The 25660-nt window shown below is 40.5% G+C and overlaps 2 protein-coding genes across 3 annotated transcripts in view; one reads left to right on the top strand and one right to left on the bottom strand.

Moving 5' to 3' along the window:
• Positions 1-18987, top strand: part of LOC125722566 (cytohesin-2-like) — a 227538-nt gene extending 208551 nt beyond the window's left edge. Inside the window, exon 2 of the mRNA XM_048998738.1 lies at positions 17831-18987. Within this exon, the coding sequence (XP_048854695.1) occupies positions 17836-18987 (1152 nt within the window). The 5' untranslated portion in view covers positions 17831-17835. The remainder of the gene's footprint in view (positions 1-17830) is intronic.
• LOC125722597 (uncharacterized) overlaps positions 1-25660 on the bottom strand; it is a 426618-nt gene that overhangs the window by 193577 nt on the left and 207381 nt on the right. The window lies entirely within an intron of this gene.

Raw genomic sequence — 25660 nt, 5'->3', positions numbered from 1 at the left:
TGTCTGACAGAAAGCTGTTTCTCCTCTCAGCACTAGGCGAATGGAAAAAGCCGTGAGCTGGGCTGATGACGAGTACTGGGCAGCCTGGGATAAATGGGATGAGGTGATCGAATGGGGAGATGGAGGATCTTCACCTAAAACACCTTCCTCCAACCAGGCTGGCACCAGTAATGGAGACATGGATGCTGGGGCGGTGAAGGAATATTATCAGAATAAAAAGAAAAAGTCAGACTTTAATCAGAAGTCAGAATTCAAACATATGTATTTCAGACCTTTTTTCTTCTGAGTTGGAGTCAGTCTGATATTAATTGAAACCACAAACTATGTAACACTATGTAAATGATTCTCACTGACTGAGCAACATTGAAATAATTGCTATAATCATGTTACAGTTTACTATAAAGAGAAATGTTTCTGTGCAACAGGTCAGCAAAAGAAATGGGTGTGCAGAGGCCTAACAGTGAGGATACGTAAATACCACCATCCTCAGCCTCAGCAAGTGGTCCATCAATGTCAAGCGGATGACAGTGAACAACAAACCCCACTTCTGCCAACCATAGTTACCCCATCAGTTTGGAGGGAATCAGTGGCTGAGGGGATGAGGAGATCCACTGGGCGGGAGGACCCATTCTCTGTGGCTGAGTACGAGATCCACCACTGGTCCGGAGTGAGATACTGGTCACGAGAGGCAAAGAAGACACCTGTAAATGAAAAATCCATTCTGGACCTTTGTAATGCCCTGCAGTCATTTACTCTCTCTTGGGGGGAAGGCTGACAGGATGTCCAACACCCAGAACCATATTTAAACCTTTAAAATTATAAAATAAGTTCAGTCTGATATTGTGTCAGCCAAATGGTGTCATCAATGTGCATCATAAATATAACACCTAGCTGATGGTGGACCTAAATTTTCCAAATAAACCAGGAATCATATGAATCATGTCAGTGCACTTTGTACTGAATTGCTTTGGTATAGTGATGTATGCAGGGTTTCATCTATTCCCTTACATAGTCATGTGTGACGTATTGCTGTAATGCAAATGTTTTTTTTTTTTAAACTCCCCATTCATTTGTGTTCCTGCCACTCTATAGCTAAGTACAAACATTAAATGACAAAGGCATAGCGGAAACTCAATGAGCGCATTTGACCGAGATCCATGGATGGATGTCATCTTCTCCTGAACTGTGAGTGATAATGTCTCGGCCCCAAGATGCATTTTACCACAGATCCATTCATGTCACTTTTGCAGGCTTGCTTATAATTTTCTGAGCTTCCATTGTGAGTCAAGTGTCCTGGTCATAAGCTCAGGTCTGCCGGTTGCCCCACTGGCCAAATTCCCACGGCCCTGACTTTCTGAGCTGGATATCGTGGTTTTAAGTCCCATCTGGGGTGATTCTTTTTTTACTTTTCCCAGCTGCCTTCTGCTTTGTGATATAATAAATATTGCAATAAGTTTCATCTTCATTTTCAATTAATCAAACTGTATGAAAACTATATTTGCAGCAATTACAGCTTTGCAGTCCTTCGCCATTAGAGCTGTCCGTTTATGACAATATTAGGGGAAATTTCAATCCTGCTATTCCCAGAGGTGGGACTGGCTTGGTATTTTCTCTGACCTCATGGTGAAGCTGGTCTCACATGAGCTTGATAGGCTGGAGATGTGATGATTCTGTAGGCCAGTCAAGCAGGACAGTTCTCTGGATTCCTCATCTTTCACCAGTGTGCTTTGAATCAGCCTTGCTGCTTGATAGAAGTGCTGACCACAGGGAGTGGCATGAGTTGTAAAACAGAGCGGTAACCTTGCAGGTTCATTGCACCTTGTACTCTGTGTAAATCACCCACCTTACCAGCACCAAAGCAGTCCCATACCGTTTTACTCCCTCTGCCATGCTAGACAGAAGCATGGCAGCTATTCTTTGAAGTTGTGCTTCTAAGGCCAGCATACAAGTTGTATTTTCCCTGTTGCAAAAAACACTGGTAGAGATGGCACAACGAGGCACTGAAGGTTTGAGCCTTTTTAACCATTGTATTGAAAACTGGTTCACTACGCGAAGACAGTGCACATGGGTGACATTTCGTGGTGAAAGTACCACTCCTGATTATATATATATACATGTATGAATGCATTTGACTATGTGTGTGTGTGTGTGTGTGTGTGTGTGTGTGTGTGTGTGTGTGTGTGCGTGCAAACTGACAGACTGGGAAAATGAATTCAGAAGTTTTGTTTTGCTAAAAGTAAGTTCATTTTTAGAGAAAATTAGTCACAAACGAAAACAAAAGAAACTGATGGATTTTTCTCTCTTTCCTATCAAGTGAAACAATAATAAAAGCAGACTTAGTTATTGAATTTATATAAAGAATAACAAACTATCTGCCATTCTTTACGGTCACTTTTGCCAAGTTTAATGCCCTTTCTTGTCAATGACCATCATGAGCCTGCAAGTATATAAGATTCTAACAGGTCGAGATGCTCTTCAGCCAAATGGCTGCTTCAATATTAGTTTAAATACTAGAACTCATGGCCATAGGTGGAAATTAGTGGGAGAACATTTTAAACTGAACTTGAGAAAACACTTTTACACAGCGTGTAGTTAGAGTATGGAACAGTCTTCCTGTTCATGTAGTGCAAGCTAAAACCCTGGGTTCCTTTAAATCAGAGCTAGATAAGATTTAAAAAATTCTGAGCTATTAGTTAAGTTCTCCCCAAACGTGCTTGATGAGCTGAATGGCCTCCTCTCGTTTGTAAATTTCTTATGCTCTTATTATTTTTCAGTCCAAACTTGGTACCTATTTGGAATAATAGATATATTACCCACAGAAATCAGTCCCCGTACCATGAACGTTGGGTAGAGAAGAACATCTGGTCAGCTTTGCATCTATTGGACATCACAGGAAATGTTCTGTTTTTTGAAAACTTTTGTTTAAAACATAATACAGTTTATTAAAAAAGAGTTTGATATTGTTCTAAAATCTATTCCAGCTGCACATTTAATGTTGGTCAGGAACCTTTTAAACAATTCTCCCCTTCTCCTATTTCATAGCCTCCCTCCTCTCCAATACAATGGTATTATTTTATAAGTAGGGTAAATTCCTAAATGAAATTATTAGACATAATATTATTAGACGTTGCTTATGAACTATTTCGTCACCTTTCCAATAAAAATTCAAATCAACCAGTAAACACATTTGCACTAAATATATTTATTATCCAATACCCCCCAAAGTCAGAGTTACACTTTAAAGTATTCAATGCTATATATCCCTGTAATTAATTTCTTCATACTAAGTTTAACTTTGATAATAATACTTTTAAAATAATGACATAGAAACTTTGGACCACTTGTTCTTCTCTTGTTGCTTCTCAACAAGTACAAAATTTCATTTTTTGACTTCCTTTACTTGTAATGATATTATCTTTGGTGTTGTCCTAAATGATGATACGCTTTATCTTTTACTCAATAAAATTATATTGTTGGGAAAATCTATATTCATAAAACAAGTGTCATGCCCGGCTCGTCCGCTCCTCCTGTGTGCCACGCCCCCTGATTACCCACGTGTTTTCTCCCGATTGTACCCAGCTGTGTCTAGTTAATTTGCTCAGTCCTGTGTATTTCAGTCCGTGTCTTACCTGAGTCCATTGTCTGTCATTGATGTTAGTTAGCGTTTCATGTCTCCTGCTCCCTGTTTATTTATTAAATCCCTGGTTTACCCTGACTTCCGCCTGTCCGCCTGCTTCCTGCCCGTTCGCCTCGCACGATCGCCGTTCCGTCCGGCTTTGAACGTGACAACAAGATTCTTCAAAACTCCTCCAAACTTTTTTTTATCTTCAAAAAAGAACTTTCTCAGTTCTTCACAGCTTTGACGTTAATGAGGAAAAAAAGCTGCAGTGAAACTTTTGCAAAGGATAAGGGGCCAAACTTTTAGTCCGTAGTACGTGGCGATCGTCAGTCGAATTATGCACTGCTTTTTGGAGCTACAAACGTTCCTGTTAACTTTAGGGATAACAAAAGAATGATGTCATGAGATTCACTGTAATAAAATCACTTTCAAATATTAACGAAATGCAACAAATAAGACTTCTTTAATTCTTATACATGTAGTAAACTGACAGACTGAGAAAATGAATTCAGAAGTTTTGTCTTGCTAAAAGTAAATTCTTTTTTAGAGAAAATTAGTTACAAACGAAAACAAAAGAAACTGATGGATTTTTCTCTTTCTCGTATTAAGAGAAACAATAATAAAAGCAGACTTAGTTAGTTATTGAATTTATATAGAGAAAAACAATCTGCCATTCTTTACGGTCCCTTTTGCCAAGTTTAATGCCCTTTCTTGTCAATGACCATCATGAGCCTGGTATCAGTTCACACACACACACACTCACTCACAACCTCCTAGATGCCGCTCTGAGAAGTGTAATGTTTGTGATCGTGGTTAATCCTATGCTACATTAAGGCCCCATAGTTAATGATGGGGATTAAATCAGGCGATGAAGACAGCCAGGTTACAATTTCATCACCTTCCAAGCTGGTTTTAAGGTGATGTCATGGTCTGTGCCTATTCTTGAAGTTTCAACTTGTGAGCCTTATGCATTGTATTAAGCTGATGTCTGTGTCAAAGTACGCATGAAAGAAAATTAGACTATTTTGCTGGGGAAAGACGATCATGACTACAGACTGTTGTGTGTCTGGCTGTAGTACCAACAGCAAGAAAATCCCAGATAGAACACTTTAAACCCAAATCTAAGTTTGTTCTTAGGTCCTACAGGCTTGTTGGCTCAGGGTGTCGTGCTCTTAACATCATGGCTGAGCTCTGCATGTCATATGCATGTTCTGCTGCTTGTTTCCTTGTGCCTGTGTGTGTCTGTGTCTGTCAGTGAGTCCTATGATGCACTGACCTTCTTAGCAGAATATTCCACTTCCTTACAGTATGTCCTATTGTGACTCCCCTATGATCCTGTACTGAATAGATTATAAAAAGCATGGACATAATCAAATGCTACATCTTCCTTAACTATTCATTTAAAATTTTTTAAATGATTTATTTTTCCACTTTTACGTTTAGTGGTCACTCCATAAGAGCTGTCCTTTAACGTGCTGCGCAGTGTCCCTGGATGCTTTGCAGTCCACTGCAAGGCTTGGACTTGAGGAGTCGATTCATTATGAAATTTGATTTGATTTGATTTGATTCAAACCCTTTATTGCTGTTGCAATATACCATGTCACTAGTCACAAGTACCAGCGAAAAACAGGCCATCGCCCGACCTTACATATACAACATCACAGTAGGGGGTAGACCGGCCGGGAGACAGGGGAGGAGAGAAGAGAAGAAAAGAAACAGAGTAACATGAGGAGAGAGGAGGAGAATAAAAAAGCAGCCCCCAGACTGTACTCCAGTGGGGAGGACATTGTGGGAACCGAAAAAAACACCTCAGCAACATAAGCACATGGTCACACCTTACAACATAAAAATGACTCCCAGTCTGAGCTGTGAGCTAATGCAGAATAACCAGAAGCCAGGTAGTGACTCTTGGTTGTTGTAGTTGTTCTCTTCTGACCAGGGAGGTGTTCCACTAAGCAGGATTTCTCAGTTAGCGGAGTTAACTTAAGCTAGAAGTCATGATTGTTCAATAGGAATGCTCCTTACCTCTTACTGGACAATTATGAGTGAGCCAGTGTCTTGTTTAAAAAGAGAAAATCTGTATCCATCTTCTGAATTATTCTGAATTATTCTACTCCTAAACAAACAGTTATCCTCAGAGGCAGCATAACATCTTGGCAGCTGCTCGATGCAGCATTGAAAAGCACTACAGAGAGTAATGAGCTCACAGATGTAATGAGCACAGAGCACGCTGCTCTCAGCAGTTGAGGACATTAATTTTTCCCCACAGAATACTCTGCTTGTGTAGTGTTTGTACTTGCCCTGCTACTGAAGGGGCATAAGTGATAATTAAGTGACATGATAATAAAGTGCATTGCTGGGTGTCTCTTTGCCAACCTCGCATGAAACAGTACTGTGATGCAAGACAGGGAGCTCGCACTCCCTCATTCAGAGAAGGGCACAGAGTGCGGCTGTGGAAACCAGCGCATGTGCAAAAAGGGCATCAGAAATTCTCTGCACCCATCGAGACCCATCCTGGCTGACGGGAAAGCATGGCATGCTGCCCATTTGGCCTCAGTACCCAGTGGACTTCCCAAATTTCCAGCCCTGCCAAAGACTGTTCCTGAAGGAACAGTTGAGCTTGGAATGGCCTAAGGAACTGGAAGCTGTGCAGCCAGGGCACACAAACCATCATCGGCTCAAGGACTATGGAACTTCACAGAATTAAACAAAGAAATGAAATGCATGTTCTGAGCGTGATTTTCTGGTTAGAAAGAGATAACTTAAAGGAAAAGATAGATTCAGTATAAAATATATAACAGTTGTTCGTAGATCCTCTTACTGTGGTCCTCAGTGAATGGAACATTTCTAATTGTAATTGATTTCTGTTGGAAGCAAAACAGGCAGTTCATAGTGAAAAGGTTGTGCAGTTACAGGAAGGCACAAGCACAATGTTTTTTGTTGAACTTACATTCTATTTTGTCTGGGGTGTAATGACCTTATAGGAAGAAATGTTACAGGTAAGGCGTGTCTTTAATAGAATACAGTGCTGCTGCAGGAAGACGAATACATAAGTAAAGGGGGGATGTTGCGTTCAGTTAGTAATTGTTCTGTTTTCCATATTACTGTATGTCACAAGAGGGTGCTGTAAGGCTGTTTTATTCGACTTCAATTCCTATTCCAAGAGTCAAGAATGGATAGTTGATCCCAGGCAGCAGTTTTCCAGATTATCAACTTCAAAAACTTAAAAATATGATAGGAAAAAAGTCTTTGTAAAATTAAGAAGTATATAATACTATGAATGACAAGGGGTCTTAATACTTTTCATTTAATTTTATTAACTCAATCTTTTGCTGGCAAGTATACCTTTTAAATTATATACATAACAGTACAACTGCATTATTTGTGTCTTGTATGCACACTCCATACAAAGTAAAAGGATAGGGCGGCTACTTCATTAATAGTATTTCTTATTTATACTTTACATTTCCTTTCTACTGCCCAACTCCCAGAGGACCATACCGTTTTATTACAATATAGCAGTCTACCGAAATGTCGATACTAATCATACATTTGAGTGACATAACTAAATAGACATATGTTGACACACAGACACAGATAAAAACAATTAAACTCCCTCTATGTGAAAATGACATGAGACACACGTCCTCAATGTTAAAATTCATGATTGTAAAAAATGACCATTGTTGCTAATGTTATATCTCAGGTCTCAGATTACTTCGTTAAGTGTCAATTAAACTGAGGCAGACAGGCGAATTATGGGGCAAACTGGGGTTTTAATAAGGGAATCGGGGGAACGGGTAGCAGGTAACATCTGACGCGACTAACATCAATGACAGACAAGGCAAGCAGGTAAGACCAGGACTTAAATAAGACAGGACCAAGCAAAGTAAATGGACAAAGCTGGAGACGATCAGGGAAGCACACGTGGGTAATCAGGGGGCGTGGCACACACGAGGAGCGGACGGAGCGGGCGTCACAGCAACAACATGAGGAATGTTAAAACTAGAAAACAGGGAACCACATTTCACAGGTAAAAAAATCTGCAGTACGGTCAAATAAGATACATAACATGTTTACTTGCCTGTGACACTGACGGGATACTAGCATTAGTTTTTGTTGAGAATACTATGAGCAATACTACATAAATTTGGGGGGGGCAGTAGTGGTGGGCTTGTTTATTTATTCAAAATAATTGTAAGATATAAATGCGTTAATTAGTAAAGAAGTTATGGCTAAAAGGTCTTTCCATCTACACCCTGACATGTTGCTTGTTTATGTCTAATTACCGCTCCAAGATGGTGGCACTGCTGACTCGTTGTGGAAAAGCGAGGTGAGGCATCTAGGCTTTCAAATTCATGAGCACCACGATGTACTTCGTTTAAATGGGAGGTTCACCCCAAAACTATAAAAAGATATTTTAGAGGGGCCTTAATGCTATCTATTCATCAAAGTTCTGCTGGGAGTTGTTCAGGTTTGGAAATATCAGCCGTAGAAATGTCGTGCTTCTATCGAAGTACACTACTCGTATCACTGCACATTAGACACAAGCGCGAGCTCCCTGGCAATATCTGCTGCGCAGTGATATTATTGGTGTGTGGCGTCGGGTAGAAGGAAATAGTTCGTATATTCAACTGCTCGCGACGAAGTCTGTGGATTTTCTTAACCTGTTCCTGATTTCTGGTAAGGGATATTGCTGTTGAATTTTTCAAATACGATGTTCTGGCGCTTTAAGTAGTGAAAGCAAAATTGAATCTTATTATATTGCTTATTCATTAATTAGTACCTATAACATGTATACTGCCCAATGTTTTGATTTAATAAATATTTAAAATTAATAAATATTTCAAAAATACTTCAATATTTAAAATGGTTCATGATTTTCAGGAGCGGTACAGTGGTTAGCACTGTTGCCTTACACCTTTGGGTCCCAGGTTCGAGTCTCCGCATGGGTCACATGTGTGCGGAGTTTGCATGTTCTCCCCATGTCGTCGTGAGGTTTCCTCTGGGTACTTTGGTTTCCCCCCACATTCCAAAGACATGCTGAGGCTAATTGGACTTGCTAAATTGCCCGTAGGAGAGCATGTGTGAGTGAATGGTGTGTGAGTGTGCCCTGCGATGGGCTGGCCCCCCATCCTGGGTTGATTGATGGATGATTTTCAGGTCACACTGCCCCCTCAGAGCCCACCAATCAGTGACTGTCTCATAGTGTGATGTAATACACAATGTCCGCACCACCCACTTTTCAATGAGCAGTAAAAACACACCAACTTGTCTCAGCGGACAGCGGCTCTTATCAGATAAGGGGAAAAGGACGAGATATAAAAAGTAAAAATAAATATATCACATTTGGTTAACATCAAATGAAAACAGCCCTGCAATAATATATTGGATTCTAGGATATCACCTATTAAAAGGGTGAATCTATTCTAGCAGACCATAAAAATCCAATTATGAACAGTGAAAATGGGCATAATAGGTCCCTATAAACGACAGGTTTCTGTCCATGGTGCTGAAAACCAGGATTGGCAGAATTCACATTACAGCGATTCCCCACTATATCGCGGATTTTCCTCCGACGCTTCACAATTCTCTGCGTATCCCGTACATTGTTTGTGGTCCGATTGTTTTCGTTTTGTTCTAAGCCCTACGATGGAAGACGTTGACCATTCAGGAGAAGGTAAAACTTCTGGATATGCTTCGGGAAGGAAAGCGTTATGCGGACGGCGCTTGACATTACGGCTTGAATGAATCAACAGTACGCTACATGAAGAAGGATGAAAAGAATGTGTAAGAGCCATATATATTTTAATTTTTATATATTCCATTACATATATAGAGAGAAAGTTGTGTGTGTGTATATATATTAAAAATTATTATTTTATTATTATTATTATTATTATTATTATTATTATTATTATTATTATTATGTTACTCATATCCTTAGCCCGACATTTAACATAGCCCGATATATGTGTTTTAATGAGTTTACATATGTTTAAAGCATGTGGGAGGGGTATTTTAAGGCTTAAACTTCAAAAAAAAATTATATGATCCTTCTGTATCGTGGATTTTCACCTATCGCTGATGGGTCTGGAACGCATCTACTGCGATAGGCAAATTTACCTTCATGTGGAGTCTTGGCTTTTCACAATGTTTCATTCCTACTTATAGCTAAGGTTTTTTTTAGCCGTCGTCACTCTAAGTTTGCCCATTAATGGTTTGGAATTGGGAATGTAAAGCTGTTTTGTTAGCATGTCTGCCTTACAATTCCTTTACTGTAAGTCGAGGCCTGCTGGAGCTCAATTCTGCTTCATGGCACTTGTATTTACTCTTTATTTTGCATTACATTATGTTTGAGACTAACCCCTTTATCTACCTCTCCATTCCTCCTGTTGAGCTCCATACAGAACTAGTGGAGAAAAGGGGTGCTTGGAGGGGAGACGATATCTCTGGATGCCCACTTAAGAAATATCTGCGTTACCTTCCAATACACCTTCCAAACTTAAGTGGATTGAACATGGGTGCTGTTGAATTAATAAAAAAAATGCACTGTATTAAAATTATTTTGTTTATATAACATAAAATTGAACTATAAACATGAAATTTAAATCTGTTTATATATTGACAAAATAATAATTCAGAATTTTGAACCCTCATTGAACAAAATTAAACCTAATATGGACAAATGGAAAGCATTGAAATTATCCTTATGGGGGGAAAGTTAATGTTACTAAAATGGTTGTGGTGCCTCAAGTTAATTATCTCTCTATGATGCTTCCATTTAATATTCCGGAAATGATATTTGAACATTATGAGAGTATAGTAAAAGATTTTTGTTTGGGAAAGAAAAAAACCTATAGGATTAAAATTACTTCGCCCAGAGACAAGGGAGGTCTAGGATTGCCAGATGTTAGATTATATAGCATGTCATTTGAAATAGCCAAACTCTACTATCACTGGAAGAATGTGAATTCTGATGTGGACTGGATAGCTATCGAGAGCAATTTGGCTTCACTATTTCAACCTCTGTACATTCTGTCACAATGGGGGGACAATATAAGAAACACAAACCCGATAATATCTTTTTCGAGGAATATATGGATCAAAATACATAAGAAGCTTAAAGTATCACATGACATGCAGCCATATTCCTCAATTTGGCACAATCCTCAAATACAAATAGGAAAAAGTATGGAAACAATGGCAATCCAAAGGGGTGAAAACTCTTTGGGATTTATTTGTAAATAGGATGTTTATGTCATAATCAGACTTAAAGAGTAAGTATGATGTAGGAGGAGGAGGGAGTTTTTGGAAGTTTTTGCAACTGAGGCATTGAGTCACAAGTGTTAAAATAGAGAAGATGAATGGTTAAGAATACTTACTAGAGTGGGGAAATATTATAGGGAAGTAAAAGGTAAATTTATTCAGTGTATAATTATGCACTGACACTACTGGACACCAATTAGACTAAATAGAACTGGACTAATTAATACTGATCAGTGTTTCGGAATTTTAGAAGGCAGGTGGGGGCTTATTTACGTATGCTGTGGCAGTGCTCTCAGGTATATCCATTTTGGGGTAGAGTTCTTGATCTCCTGGACAAATGGCTAGGCTTTACTTTTCCCTGCAAACCTGACTCTGTCTGCTAGGAGATAGAGTGGAATTGCCAAAGGTGAATAATAAACAGTTTAAGGCTGTGATGGTGGGACTCATAACTGCCATGAGGGTAATATTAAGGCATTTGAAGTCCTCAACAATCCCCAATATAAAGGAATGGACCGATGAGATGATTAAGGCAGCTTCATATGAAAAAATGTTGGACAGACTAAATGGGAAACGAGATATAATGAAAATGTGGGAATGTTTCTAGGGCCATGTTTTTGAAGGATAAATGGCTGGGAGGTTGAATATGATTGGTCATATTGTTTTATAAATGTGAATGGCTGAAGTGTATTATATGAGAGTGCTGTAACTTTTTGGTTTGAAAAATAAGAAAAATTTGAATTACAAAATAAAATGTTCTTAGAAAGTAATTTCATGTAACCACTTAAAATTAATTACATCCAACAGTAAATTTTTTAGTGTAGGTAAGTAGATGGATCGATAAAATTAAATAATTATTACAAATCACAAATAACTATTACAGTCATGGCCAAAAATATTGGCACCCCTGCACTTGTGTCAAAAAACACACCCATTCTCCTAGAAAATTGTTGCAATTACAGATGCTTTGGCATTGTCATTAATTTCTCTTGTTGGCACTTGAAGAAAACAAAAAGAGGAAGAAGGAAAAACAGGAATTGGAGACATTCCACGCAAAAGGGCACCTGCCCTTCTCATATTGTCTCAAAAACCCAAAGCCAGTCAGAGTGGTCTGGGGGTGATTGTACACCAAAATAGGCCATTTCATTCATGTTGATCTTAGTCTTTCTCATGATGGTGGGTAAATCTGGGGTGGCTCTTGTGGTTCTCATATGAGGTCTTTGGTGCACATTAAGTGAATCAGATACAGGCCACCCATTGTGTACCTCTGTGCCATTTAAATGGGCTTGCAATCTGAAGAGGTGTGAGGTCACAGTGATTTAACACTGGTCCACTTTTTCTTATGGCCTTGAGCCAGGTCATGACAATATCTTGTGTAGCACTAATGACGTAATGGCATCTGCTCATGTTATCTCATAACTTGAAGCTGTTTGTGCAGCACAACCCACACGGCACCAACAAGACATTGAGAATAATCCCAGCAGCCCTCGGCTCTCTTACCCAATGCTGTTATAAGGGGACCAAACTTCTTTAAATTTCGCTTCCACAGTGGCTTTTGAAAAAAATAAGCAAATCACGCAATGCTATTGAAATTATTAAAACATAGAGATTAACAGTCAGATATGTTTTGTGATTTTAAATGAGGAAGTGATATATTGGATATAACATGAATGTATTTCTTATTTCTTTTTTTTTTGGGGTTTTCTGTGGTGAGAAATGAAAGCTACAGGCATGTAAATATTGCTTCCTGTAGTAACTTGTAAAATGTTCCTCATTGTTAACAATCACATTACATGTGAAGGTGTCAGTCAGTGGAAACGCATAGTGAGGAACGCTGGCCAGCCATTGTATTCGTTCAGGACCAGCCCATCAAGTAAAGGTTTCAGCACCACGGACAGTGACCTGTGTTAAACTGACCTCAGGTTCCTACATTGGCTCTATGGAATTTTCTGTAAATAATTAAATGCCACTGGCCCCCTACATGCGGAAATGTTTCCCCCTCCCCCAGACTTCTTCAGAGAGCTTTGGAGGACATTGTCTGCACGCTACCAGAGGTAACTAAGAATGTGCTTGAGTTGGGAGGAGGCAGTAGTCCCCATTTTTCCCTCCTGCTGTAGAGGGTCATCGGGAGGAGGTGGGTTTGCTGCTCTCTTTCGTGTCTCCTCAGCAGGTGGCTCTTAGAGATTTGTCTGAGAAAGGTCTGTACCAGGCTTGTGTTAAAGTGCTGCATTTTCGGGCACTGAGTGGACTGGCAGATTCTAGGTGGTCAGGTTTGTTGAGGCCTGGATCTTCCCCGCGGGGATGTTGGAGGTCCCTGTACAAGCCCCCCATTGAGAAGCACACGGTGGATCTTCAGTGGCAGATTGTGCACGGGGCAGTGGCCACAAACAGACAGGTGATGCACATTGATTCCACAGGGTGGCAATTGGTTTTCTTAGCTAATCTGTTTCTTTAAAACAAAGAAATGGATTGTTTACTTGTGTCTTTTATTCTACATCATAGATAATGCGAACCTTCATATAAGTAAGAGGTAATATTTTGCTCAGTATCAGTTCAAGTTCAAATACTTCAGGTTTTTTATTTGACAAAACACATAAAATTGTTCAGATACTTCAGGTTTTTTATTTGACAAAACACATAAAATTGTCATGCAAAGTCATTGATTTATTTTTAAAACTATTGCACTGTGATACATTTAACATCATATTTTCAGTTCTGCCAAATCTCATATTGACATCTTAGTGGTTTTCCAACGGCTTGTGGTGTCACATGGTGGTCGAAAATGATATTACAGGCTTTTGTTGAAATTACCTTAAAATTCATCTGGAATGTATTGATTTATGCCATAATTAATGATGCAAATTAACACAGATGGGGCCATTTTGACCCCATTTTGATGTTTTTGAAGAGGTAGACGGTCCAGTTGGCTGTATTAGTCAGTCTGCTAAGAAACATGGCGCCAACAAGCCCATGGCCCCTTTTCATGTAAAACTTCGTACAGGAGGCTGTTTGTGCAGATTAGTGCCTTTGTTAGCCTCGGCTCCTGTAAATCATATAAGCACACCCACCACACCCCCAGGAGCATTCCGCGTGCCCCCACCGGCCAACCTGCTTGTCCCCCCCAACCCACAGACCGTCTGTAGTTCTGAAATTTATCCACATGGCTGCTGACCAAGTCTAAGGTAAAATTTCATAAATGAAATTTTCAGTAAAATACATTTTTTTCCTCTAATCTGGGAGACAGTGCAGAATTATTGGAGTCGGTCCTAACTCTGTCTTCAATATGTACCCAGCAGGCACCTAGGACTCGTATCTCCCTCTGAGAATCTCTTCTAATGCGCTCAGCAGCAGAAATTCTCCATCCTAGATGAGCCTGCAAAGTTCTGTAGAAGTTAAATATACTTTAGTCAAATAAAGGATGAGACAATTTACTTAAAGCATGATACAGTTCATATTGCTCTTCAGGCTTCGTGATAAAATATTAAAATTATGGAGTACAAAGTTGTACATGCAAAGAATACAATGCAGAGTGGCAGAGCGCCTGGCCCAGAGGGTTTAATGGAATTTATCTTAATGTCTTTATTCTATTTTACTTTAATTTTTACCATATTATTCATTGTATTGTTCTTTCGATTTTATTTCTATTTTATTTTTGCTAATACACCGGATCTGAGTGCCTCATTTTGTTCCCTTCATGTAGAACACGTTTTGTAATGACAATAAAACATCCTTATCCTCATCTAAATCACACTGTCTAACTACTAACCTGTTTAAATAATATAATTGGATCTCAAAGGTTAATTGTCACTCAATTACCCCCTCAGCCCAACAGTACCACAAACACCCAACATGCACGGAAAGTTTCTCCTAAGTTGTTTTCCCTGCCTGGAACAATACCACAGCAGTCACATGGACTGATGTTTCAAAACATTTCAGAAACCTTGCATTGAAACTTGAGGTCTTTAGGAGGGATCAGTCCTGGGTGGCAAAGTTGCCACCACAAAGGTTTTTGATTAAGGGATTCATGATGCCAGGTAGCCATCTTTCACAAGCTGGTGGGCTGTGCCACTGATGCCTTTGCTTGGGTTTTATATGTCTGTCCTGGTTTGTGTTCTTGCCACTTCAGGTTCCCTGGTTTTGGTCTACATTCCTCGGTCCTCTGCTGTGGAGTCTACCTTCTGCTTCACCTCATTCTGGAGCCGCCCATCCAGTCAGCGGCCCATGTCCCCCTGGTTCCCTGTTTCCTGAGGTTAGTCAGCTAGTCTCCGGGGCCAGGGGCAGAAATCTGCCATGTTGGATGGGCGGCCCAGGTTGGGGTGCTCCATCATAGACTGGTACATGAAGGATTATAAATGGTTTTTAACCAGTATGTACCGAGTGTGCGTCGTGACGAAAAGAATGTCATGGGAACATTTAGGACTGACTGCAGTATTAGTTCAAAGCATGATTGTGTTTTTCTTAATTTTTATTGATTTATTTTTGGATTATTAATTTTTTAAAGTAACTTCATTCAGTTAAAAGGGGTTTGTCCATTTGCTTTAGCAGAAGTTCGTGTAAGTATGATGTTCACCTTCCTTTTTCATAGTCTAGTCTTTGCCAAGTTTTATGCTTATTTCCCCTGATTAAGTTAATCTGACGTGTGTTTAGGAGGGTCATACAGGCTTTTTGTTTGTAATGGAAGCACAGGGTCTGTACTTGCAGCTTATTTGCCATGCTAATGGAAGTATTTTACCTTCCTCTCTAATCTCTTTTTTTCTTGGCTCTCACTGCAGTCTTCTCTATGCCAGGGTTTCTCAACCCAGTCCTTGGACCCCACTGCAAAGATCCACAGTTTTGCTCTGTCCAAGCTCTCAGCACAGCAGTAAAAGGTGACTGTTTGGTTCATGCATGCAGGGATCTGGGACAGAGCAAAAACGTGGAGCTGTCTGGTGGGCTGAGGAATGAGTTTAGAAATGCTGCTGTATGAAGTATTAAACCATTTGACCGGTTGGATAAATGTTAAAATGTTTTCTCAAAATATAAAAAGAGATAATCTTCTGTTTTGCGTCTCATTACAAGCAAACTTGTTTTTTGTTTTTATGTCACTCTAGTATTTGATATCTAATTTTCAGTCTTCTGGCAATATAATCTGGTGAATGGGGAAAGACTTCCAGCAGGGGCTCCGGTTTCCTCCCACAGTCCAAAAGTGTGCAGGGTAGGTTAATTGGCAAATCTGAGTTGTGAGTGTTTGCGCCCTGCAGAGTGTTGACTCCTGCCCAGGGTTGGTTCCTGCCTACGCCTGTTGTTCCAAGGACAGGCTCCGGTCCCCCCCGCGACCTCAGTTTGGCTTGTTGTCTCCCCCCTTGGTTTCCTTTGGTTTACGTCTTCACTAGCCCCCTTGTTGCTTTGACTTGTGTGTAAGTTATGTATGTGTGATTGTATTGCTGCATAGGGAGTGACTGCTATTTTGTTTTGCAAGTGTGTGTTGGACTCTGTTTATTTGGTCAGGGAGTGAGGTGGAGTGTTTGTCTTTTGGTTTCCTTTTCTTTTGCACTTAGGTGAGATTAGCTGTGGGTCGCACTTGATAGTTGGGGATTTTGTTTGTTATTTTGGCTGTGGTCACTCCCAAAGTCTTTTGCACCGGGTTATTTGTTCAGTGTCAGTATTATACATGAAAAAAAATGAAAATACAAAAAATATCCCTTTGTCCACTGGTGTTCCCTTCTTGCCCTCACCCTGTTTGTCCCTTTATCCCATTCCCCTTTCCCGTGAATACTGTTACACTCCAACCCTAGACAGCATATCATAACAGCATCGTACCTATAGTTTTAAAAGAGATGAGGGATATTATTCATTGACCTTTATCTTTGCTATTTCAGAAATCCGTATCTGCTACCTTGTGACTGGAAGTATACACTGTAAAAAAAGGCAAAATTTGTCACAGTTTTAAACGATTTTATATCAGCCAATTTGACTACAGTATAATTATTTTTTTCCTCTTATGTTAAATGACAGAAAAGTTTTATCAAAACTACATTGCATAACTGGCATCGTAGTACTGATTAGCACCGATTCAGACATCCCGATGAACAAATATGAAGTTCATTTAAACTGTGGTACCTTAAATCCGTCAAGTTACCTCGATAAGCCAGTAACCCTGATTCGTAGTACAGGCCACTGATCGGTGTAAACGTATTGTTTAAACGGCGCTGTTGCATTACCAGGGTGAGACGTTGACTTGTTGGTTAGCTATAAAAACAGACGTTAGTGCAACTCCACGTTAATGGTGCGGTCATCATGGCTTATAAATGCTTATTATCGTTCATCATTGTTTGTGTCAGTAACGATAACATAAACACGGGTAGGCACCAGGAGAACATCATTGGCTCTTGCATCGATTACTTTTCCCGTAACACCCTTTAGATTGTTTCCCTGAAGGGCAGCAAACCGACAATTTCGGTGTGATTGAGCTGATCACGTGTGCATGGGGAGGGAATGCGGACCACATGACCTTCCCGGCGAGCTCAGCGCATCCAGCATCGCTTCGCAAATACAATCAAAATGTTTTATCTTTATTCACACTTTCTATCTTTATTCATTATCTCTACGATCTCACTGCTGGACGAATGCCTGGCATTCAGAGCATTCTTTATTAGCCATTTGCCTTTGGATGCAGTTTATTTGCATGCCCCAAAGCTTCCAGGCATCAGTAATTGCTTCCCACGTTACTCCGGTCCTGGGGTCTTCTGTAACTGCCCTTTGGGATTACATATATTCAGCATATGCTTTTGTCCGAAGTGAGGAGAGTTTGGGGTCAGAGCACTTGGGTCTAAGGGACTTGCTCAAGGGCTTAACAATGTTACGATTACTCTGCCATGGGAGTTGAACCAACAACCAAACTGGCAGAGATGGCCAACCTGCTGAGCTCCACACCCGCTGACGATCTCCTTTTCCTGTCTGCTGCAGTCTCCATGGACCTGAGTCCAGAGAAGCACTCTGAACTTGAGGACATCCGGCTGAGGAAAGGAGCCCTTCTGCTGGAGATCCAGAGGCTGCGGGAGGCGCTGAGAGAGGCCCTCATGGAAGTGGAGGGCCTTGAATCCAGCACCAAACGCAGCCAAATCTTAGAAAAGAATAGGCATGTCGCCATGGGAAGAAAGAAATTCAACATGGACCCTAAGAAGGGTATCCTGTTCATGGTACAAAACAATCTTCTCCGGCACACGTCTGAGGACATCGCCCAGCTCCTATACAAGGGAGAGGGGCTGAACAAAACAGCCATTGGGGATTACCTGGGTGAGAGAGACGACTTCAATATCCAAGTCCTCCAAACATTTCTTGGGCTTCACGAATTCGCAGGGTTCAACCTGGTACAGGCTCTCAGGCAGTTCCTCTGGAGTTTCCGTCTGCCAGGAGAAGCACAAAAGATTGACAGGATGATGGAGGCCTTTGCGCAGAGGTACTGTCAATGTAATCCTGGAGTCTTCCAGAACATTGACACCTGCTATGTACTTTCATTTTCCATAATCATGCTAAACACTAGCCTTCATAATCCAAATGTGAGAGACAAGCCCAGTGTGGACAGGTTCATCTCCATGAATCGAGGAATCAATGATGGAGGCAACCTGCCAGATGAACTCCTCCGAAATCTTTATAAGAGCATAAAGAATGAGCCATTCAAGATTCCTGAAGACATTGGGAATAATGCCTTCTTCAACCCTGACAGAGAGGGTTGGCTCTTCAAACTGGGAGGAGGACGGGTGAAAATATGGAAAAGGCGGTGGTTCATTCTGATGGATAACTGCCTTTACTACTTTAAACATACTACGGATAAGAAACCCAGGGTGATCATTCCGCTGGAGAATCTGAGCATCCGTGAGGTGAATGATCTCAGGAAGCCTAACTGCTTTGAACTGTACATCCCTAACAACAGCAGACAGCTGATGAAAGCCTGCAAAACGGAGGCGGACGGCCGCCTGGGAGAGGGAAATCATGTGGTGTACCGCATCTCGGCGCCAACCCCTGAGGAGAAGGACAAGTGGATACAGAGCATCACTGCTGCTGTGAGCACTGACCCTTTTTATGAGATGCTGTCAGTAAGAAAAAAACGGCTGAATAAATAAGTAACGATAAAGACTGTGTGAATATGGTTGGATGTGCTATTGCAGAAAGTATTTATTTCAGAACAAGGAACTTTGCACAAAGTAATGTTTAACCTTAAGGTAGCATGACCGAATTCCAGGTTTTGTTTTGATACGACTTATTGTTCACTACAGATTTTATCATCGAAATGCCCTGTCCTTTTTTTGTATAAATGTGTGTCACGGGTGTACGGCAGCGATCGCGGGCAGAGCGGCGATCGTGCGGGCAAGCGGGGAAGCAGGAAGCAGGCAGGCAGGATTCGGGACGAAACAAGGGGTTTAATCAAAATCCAGGGCAGGGAACACAGGACGGCTACAGACATCAATGACAGACAAGGAAAACTGGGGAGACCAGGACTTAAATGCACAGGACTGATTGAAAGCAAAACGGACACAGCTGGGTACGATCCGGGAAACACACGTGGGTAAGCAGGGGGCGTGTTACACAGGAGGAGCGAACGAGCCGGGCATGACAATGTGAAATTAAAAGTTATTTACACTGTATTGCTGATCTTTATGTCAGAGTACCTTTTTTTCTGAGAATCCACACTGCTGTAAATTTGCATCAACATGATTGGGATTGGGATGGAAAAATTATTTTCCATCTTAACCCATATTCTAAGCATATTGATTTCTCTTGTAAATTTTACTTTTACAGCAGTATGATTTAAGACACTAACAGCAATTCATTTTTCAACCAGTAATTGTTAATGTGATAGGAATTGCATTCAACAGCAAATGCGTTCAGCTTAACCAAATGTATAAATCTTACATATTCTGATGATTCGACATTCCCCCGACGTCTGTGTGATGTATTTCAGCAACAACACGCAGTTAATGAGATCACTATGCGGAATTTAGCCGACTGTTATTTTACTGATTAGGATATATCACCCATGATTGGGGTATACTATATATCAAGGGTCAGCAACCTTTTTGAAACTGAGAGCTACTTCACGGGTACTGAGCCATACAAAGGCTACCAGAACAGACTTTACCTAAACTTATCTAAACTTCATGTAGAATAAACACGTTTTAAATCCTTTTTTGGATATTGTCATTTTCAAATCTATATAAATACAAATGTGATTAAAGAAGAATAGCAACAAGATAAAATGAAATTTTAGTCACTGCCCACTGGTGAGTTGTGGTATTTTTAGAACAGGTCCGTGGACAACTCATGTGGTCCTTGGGGGCATCCTGGTGCCAGTGGGCACCATGTTGGTGACCCCTGTTCTAAATGGTATGTAGGGTTTGCAAACTACACCAACGCTTCTGATGTAGCTACATTTAGGCTTATAGTGGAATAATATAGTGGAAGATTCCTTGTGTGAGTGTCTGAGAGCGTGAAAGTCATGCCAGATGCATGGTAGTCGGCAGCCCTGCTTTCCGTGTGCATCTGTCTCTTACTTTAGGTGGCTAGAGATCCAGCATTACTCAGGATTAGGAGCCACTTGCACTGATAATAATTAGTTTCTTTTTCCCCTTGCAGTCTGCTGCTGTATAACATTATGAAATCAACCCAAAAATCCGCAACCCATGACCTCCTAATATTTACCCGAAACTATGTTTTCAAAATAGCACAACTGGACATGAACACCGCGGACCTGGAAACTCTGCTGAGCATTGAGAATCAGCTTGCAAAGGCTCTTAATTTGGATATGTTTGTGAAACATTCTGCTGCACAGCACAACAAAGAAAAACAACTGGTCAGTGATAATGAAAAGTACAATCAGCATTGTTTTAACCATGAGAGTCCAAATGCTTAGATAAATTGTCACTTTTTCAGTGTAAGTATGCTCCTGAGCTCCACGATTCTGAATGATAGTCGGTTTCTCACTGAACCTCCATGCCACTCTGTTAAAATCTCTCGCCACCCCATGTAAAATTTTCTAGATCCACCACTGTGCCAGAGCTAAGACTTAAGAATCTTGAGTATTATTTCAACATAAACTTTGCTTGGGTGCTTCATACTTTAAATTAAATATAAATTATGGCAACGTGCAAAACTATTAAGCAAAATGCAACGTATTTGTTTTTCGTTTACGTAATTATATATGTTGATTATGATTCTTTTTAGTTCCACAGTACATGCAGATACTACAATCCAAGCATGCACTCTTAGGTTAATTGCTATCAGTTTATATAAAGATTTATAGAAATTTCAGTCAGAGACTAGCTTCTGATATAGAAAGAATGTTTACATTTTTTTTGGCCGTGGAATAGTTTTTCAGTGCTGCATGTAGTTTCTCTTTATTGTTTGAATAGGGCACAATTATAATTATACTACATTTATTATAATTATATAATTACATCATATTATAATTATTATATATATCATTATATTAGGGTGCCCCTCGCAGAAGGTAAATTTAATCTTATTTAATAAAATTTTTTATATAGCTTCAGATCACAGCAGAAGTCATTTACTGTAAGGTTACCTTTACCATAGAAGATATAACAGCTCCAAAAGTTCTTCATTTGGTACAGAAAACATATGCCTGACAGATGGTGAAGTTTATTCCGTCTTTATTCTTCTAGACACCGTGAAAAACTATAAAATAAACATATTATTAAATTCCTGCATTACATTTAATCTTACAAGACATTCTAAAAGATCCATGATATTACCGCTAAACAGCGGCTCATACATCACCGCAATTCCACTTTTCAATACAAGACAACAAGTAAATACAATAAATATAAATTACCGTTTGCGCCTTCTGACCAAATGCTTAGGAGTTATTACAGATCCTGCCGTGACAAGCCGACAAACCACAAGTTGACTCCATGAATCTCCCAGCATGCATTTACTCCTACCCTATTCCGTCACCTGACCATGTATTCAAGGGTTAACACGGATCAATTAAATAGTCAGCAGAGGGCACTGGCATACATTTCACAGTATACATTCTATATTAAATCAAACCAGCAAAAGGTGATTATAAAATAACCGTCTTAGTGACAGTTACAGAGTGGCGTAGTCACCCTTTCGCTCTATAGCGCCCCCTACCCCTACTACGATTATAATTATAATAATTGCCTCATGTGCAGTTGCGTTGGCTAAGTTACCTGGAGATGTTATTAGCTGCACATTCTCCTAGAAACTAACAACGGTGCTCACTCAGGTATATTTATATTGGTCAGAAAGCCCATGTAAAGTCTGATATAGTGCTGAATGTGTTATTTTATAGACAGTAATAGGTTTAATTAATTTTATATTCTATTACTGTAGAAAGCTATACTTGCTTACTTAAGGTATTTTGCATTATTAATGTGTGATTTAAATGAAGGTAGTTTTATTACAGTCAGCTTTTATTCACAGTGTCATCATGAAGAGGAAGTGTGACAATCGTGAGTTTTTGGGCAACCACAGAAAAGCAGGAAAGTAAGTAGAGACAGTGAGATAATTAGTGCCAGTCAGATGATAGACGTATACAGTATGTGAGTCAAGGGTTCTTCATATATTAATCAACCCATTCAGATAACAAATCCTGAGAGATCCATTCCTGAGCATCATGCCAAGAAACACCACTTGTTTACTGATAACTGCTTTCATGTAGACTCTGCTGTGCTGAGAGTAAAGATGAAGAGGGAGAGACAGCAAGAGGCTGCTGACAGCAGAGAATGCAGGTGACATGGAGGGGAGTGAGAAAAGGAGCAAATATTGATGGTTAAGAGTGAATAATGACGTTACAGTAGCCTGATCCTGATGTTAGTTTAATATGTTTCTTAGTTTGGCTTGTGGTGTGTATTTCAGATATGGCGTTTAAGCAGGGAGACTGAGTGTGAGTCAATGACAGAGAGAGAGAGAGAGAGCAGACAGGCAGGTGAAGATGAAGGTGTATTAGGGAGGAGGGGGGAGGAGCTTGGACCTTCACCAAATCAGCCAAATGTAAATGTCACGTCTATCAAACAGGAGACCCTGCTTTCAGGAGAAATGGTTTAAAGATCACACTGGGCTCCCTTACAGCCCCCCCCCTCGTCTTAAGGGGGGTTCTTTGTTTCTACTGTGCAAAATAATTTGTAACACAAATGTCTAAACTGGCATGAAAGACACATTCAGCTCTTGTGAAGACTGGCATGTGAAACTGGAAAATGCACTGGGGAAATTCAGTGCACATAAAGACAGGCAGTGCCACAGATTAGCACTGATGACATGGATTCAGAAGATCAATCCTGTTAATATTCAACCTTCAGATGAGCTGGAAAGAGCAGCAGCAAGTGAGGAAAAATCTTCTGAAGTTAAGTACTTGGCACAGCAAGGCCTGGCTTTTCGAGGTGTTGGTAAGGAGAGTGGGAATTTCAAGCAGCTTCTAATGCAAACAGCAGAGGGCGATGCAGAGCTGACCATGTGGCTGAAAGGTCACTTTGATTTCACCAGTGCTGTTTAACTGTAACACCTGTTCCTGGGTTGCCCTCAGTCCTTGTTATTGGTTATGATTCTCACTGTCCTGCATTGTGTCTTGTTAGCTGTGTATTTAAGTGCCTGTTCTGCTTCTGTTCTTTGATGGTTCATTATAGCTGTATGTTGTATGTATGTATATAGTTCTCTAGTTGTGTTTATTCCATCATTTAGTTCATTCCTGGACATTTGCTGTTTATTTTGGATCCATCCTGATCCTATTGGTTTTGATGTGTGTTGTAATAAACCCTATTTTTCCACCCGCGTCATGCACTGCCGCAACCAGAAGAGGGCAGAAGATATGGCACAAAAACAAAGGAATAAGCCTAACTTTAAAAAGAACAAAAAACATCAAGACTCATCCAGCATGGGGTGGTGAGTTAAGGAATAACACAAACAATCAAAGAATAAGCAAACAAATGAGAGAAAAGATGCAGAGATGACTGAGAAGCAGGGGATGACTGGAGAAGAGATGACAGGACCAGAAGACAGGAGGGATACAGGGAGAGCGGAGAAGACAGTACAACTGAAGAATGGGAGAAGAGGAGAGACCACAGAGGAAGGAGAACATAGATGACTGGAGGGGAGGGAATATAGGAGCAACAGAGAGAAGGAGGAAGTGCTGCGGAGGAGAAGACAGGATAAGAGGGGAAAATGTGAGCAGAGAAGGACAAACACCCCCACTGCCCAGCAAAGTGCACTTGTAAGTAAACCACAATTTTAGCCTTGGGCTCAATATCTGGACTTGTCTCTGTGTAGCAATGCATAGAATCCTTGACACTGGTTATGCCTGTACTGTATTAGTCCTAAACCTGCCATTATAGTGTAAGGAGAAAAGATTTTTTTTTAAATAAATCATTTAAAAAAAAAGGTAGAGCGATGTAGCCGCCGGAGAAGTACCCCCCCCCCCCCCCCAAAAGCCCTTTTTGTTCCCTTCTAGCTACCAGATGAAACTCACAATGCACCCCAACGCCACCTAACTTCTCTTCCACATGATGCACCTTATTTACCCTCTGAATCCTGTCTATTATTGAGCGTTTTTCTATCCATTTGATTATAAGCTTATTACACTGTATGTACATTAGTCAGCCACATATGCTGTACGGCTTTGTTTTCCGGACAGTCTGGGCTACTCAGATGTGTCATAATTCGATTTGTAAATGCTGACAGTCTTGATATTATCCTTCTTATCAGGAAAAACTACTTCTGCATATAGATATTTCTCAATTTTTAGTCTCGTCTAATATAAAAATTGGCAGGTAGTACAAATATAATCTTATAAATGCTGAGATTAGAGTATCTGCGATGCAGGAATGCAGGGGTTTCATTGAGGCCCTTTCTATGGCTTAGTACTGTGAAGGAATACATGGTTAGTGCCAGGCGCAAATGAATATCTTTGATTTTGCATCCATTTGGTAACTTGTTGAAGTTGTCTGATAGTCAGTAATACATGGTTAATTAATATGATTCTTTATTTACTACTTTATAACATCTGAAAGAAACTGAAATAGGAAAGCTTATTTTAATTTATGGTCCACTGGATAAACACAGACATTACAGACGGTTTCACAGTCTAATGCTGAATGTTGTTTGCTATCATTTTTCTGCCTGCATATGCTGTGATTGGTGCAGTGAAATTTGAGAATGTGTTTATGGTCAGTATCATAGCCTCAGACAACAAACCAACGCTGTAGCGTGTCACTGTGTTTACATGTGAGAGGGGTTCCAGTTACATAATGGACTCATTCTAATTCAACTGTTTTGACGGAGCTCGACAAACCTAAAAAATAAATGCTGGTGTTATCAAAAACTATGTCATATAGCTATATTCCAGATTTATTACAGCCAAACACATCTCGGAGCTCCGAGGAACCTCCTTCTCCTAATACTTCCCTCCATCCCACTCTTCTCATCCCTCCATCCCTCAAATACTGTGTAATGATGATATGTGTGCGTGTGGAGGGTGAGGGATGGGCGTGGAAGGTAATAGTTAATTGGCTACACCTGGGTTGTGAGGGATCTGGGGTTAAGAGAGGGAATGGAAGGCGCGCTAGGGAGATATGGTCTGGTAGGCACCGTACGCGTTGGGTCCCGGGGGAGGTGCCACTCGCATGCCGTTTAGGGCTGCCGGCGGTGAAGCCAGAGAGTGGGCGGTAGGGACAGTTCCCGGTGCGGTAGGGCGAGGACCGGTGTGATTATTCCTTCCCCGGGGGAGGGTCCGGATCCCCGGGGGGGGAGGGGGTGTTATGT

The sequence above is a fragment of the Brienomyrus brachyistius genome, unplaced genomic scaffold (genome assembly GCF_023856365.1).
Source record: "Brienomyrus brachyistius isolate T26 unplaced genomic scaffold, BBRACH_0.4 scaffold40, whole genome shotgun sequence".
Taxonomy (NCBI): domain Eukaryota; kingdom Metazoa; phylum Chordata; class Actinopteri; order Osteoglossiformes; family Mormyridae; genus Brienomyrus; species Brienomyrus brachyistius.
This window is presented reverse-complemented; position numbering and strand designations above follow the sequence as displayed.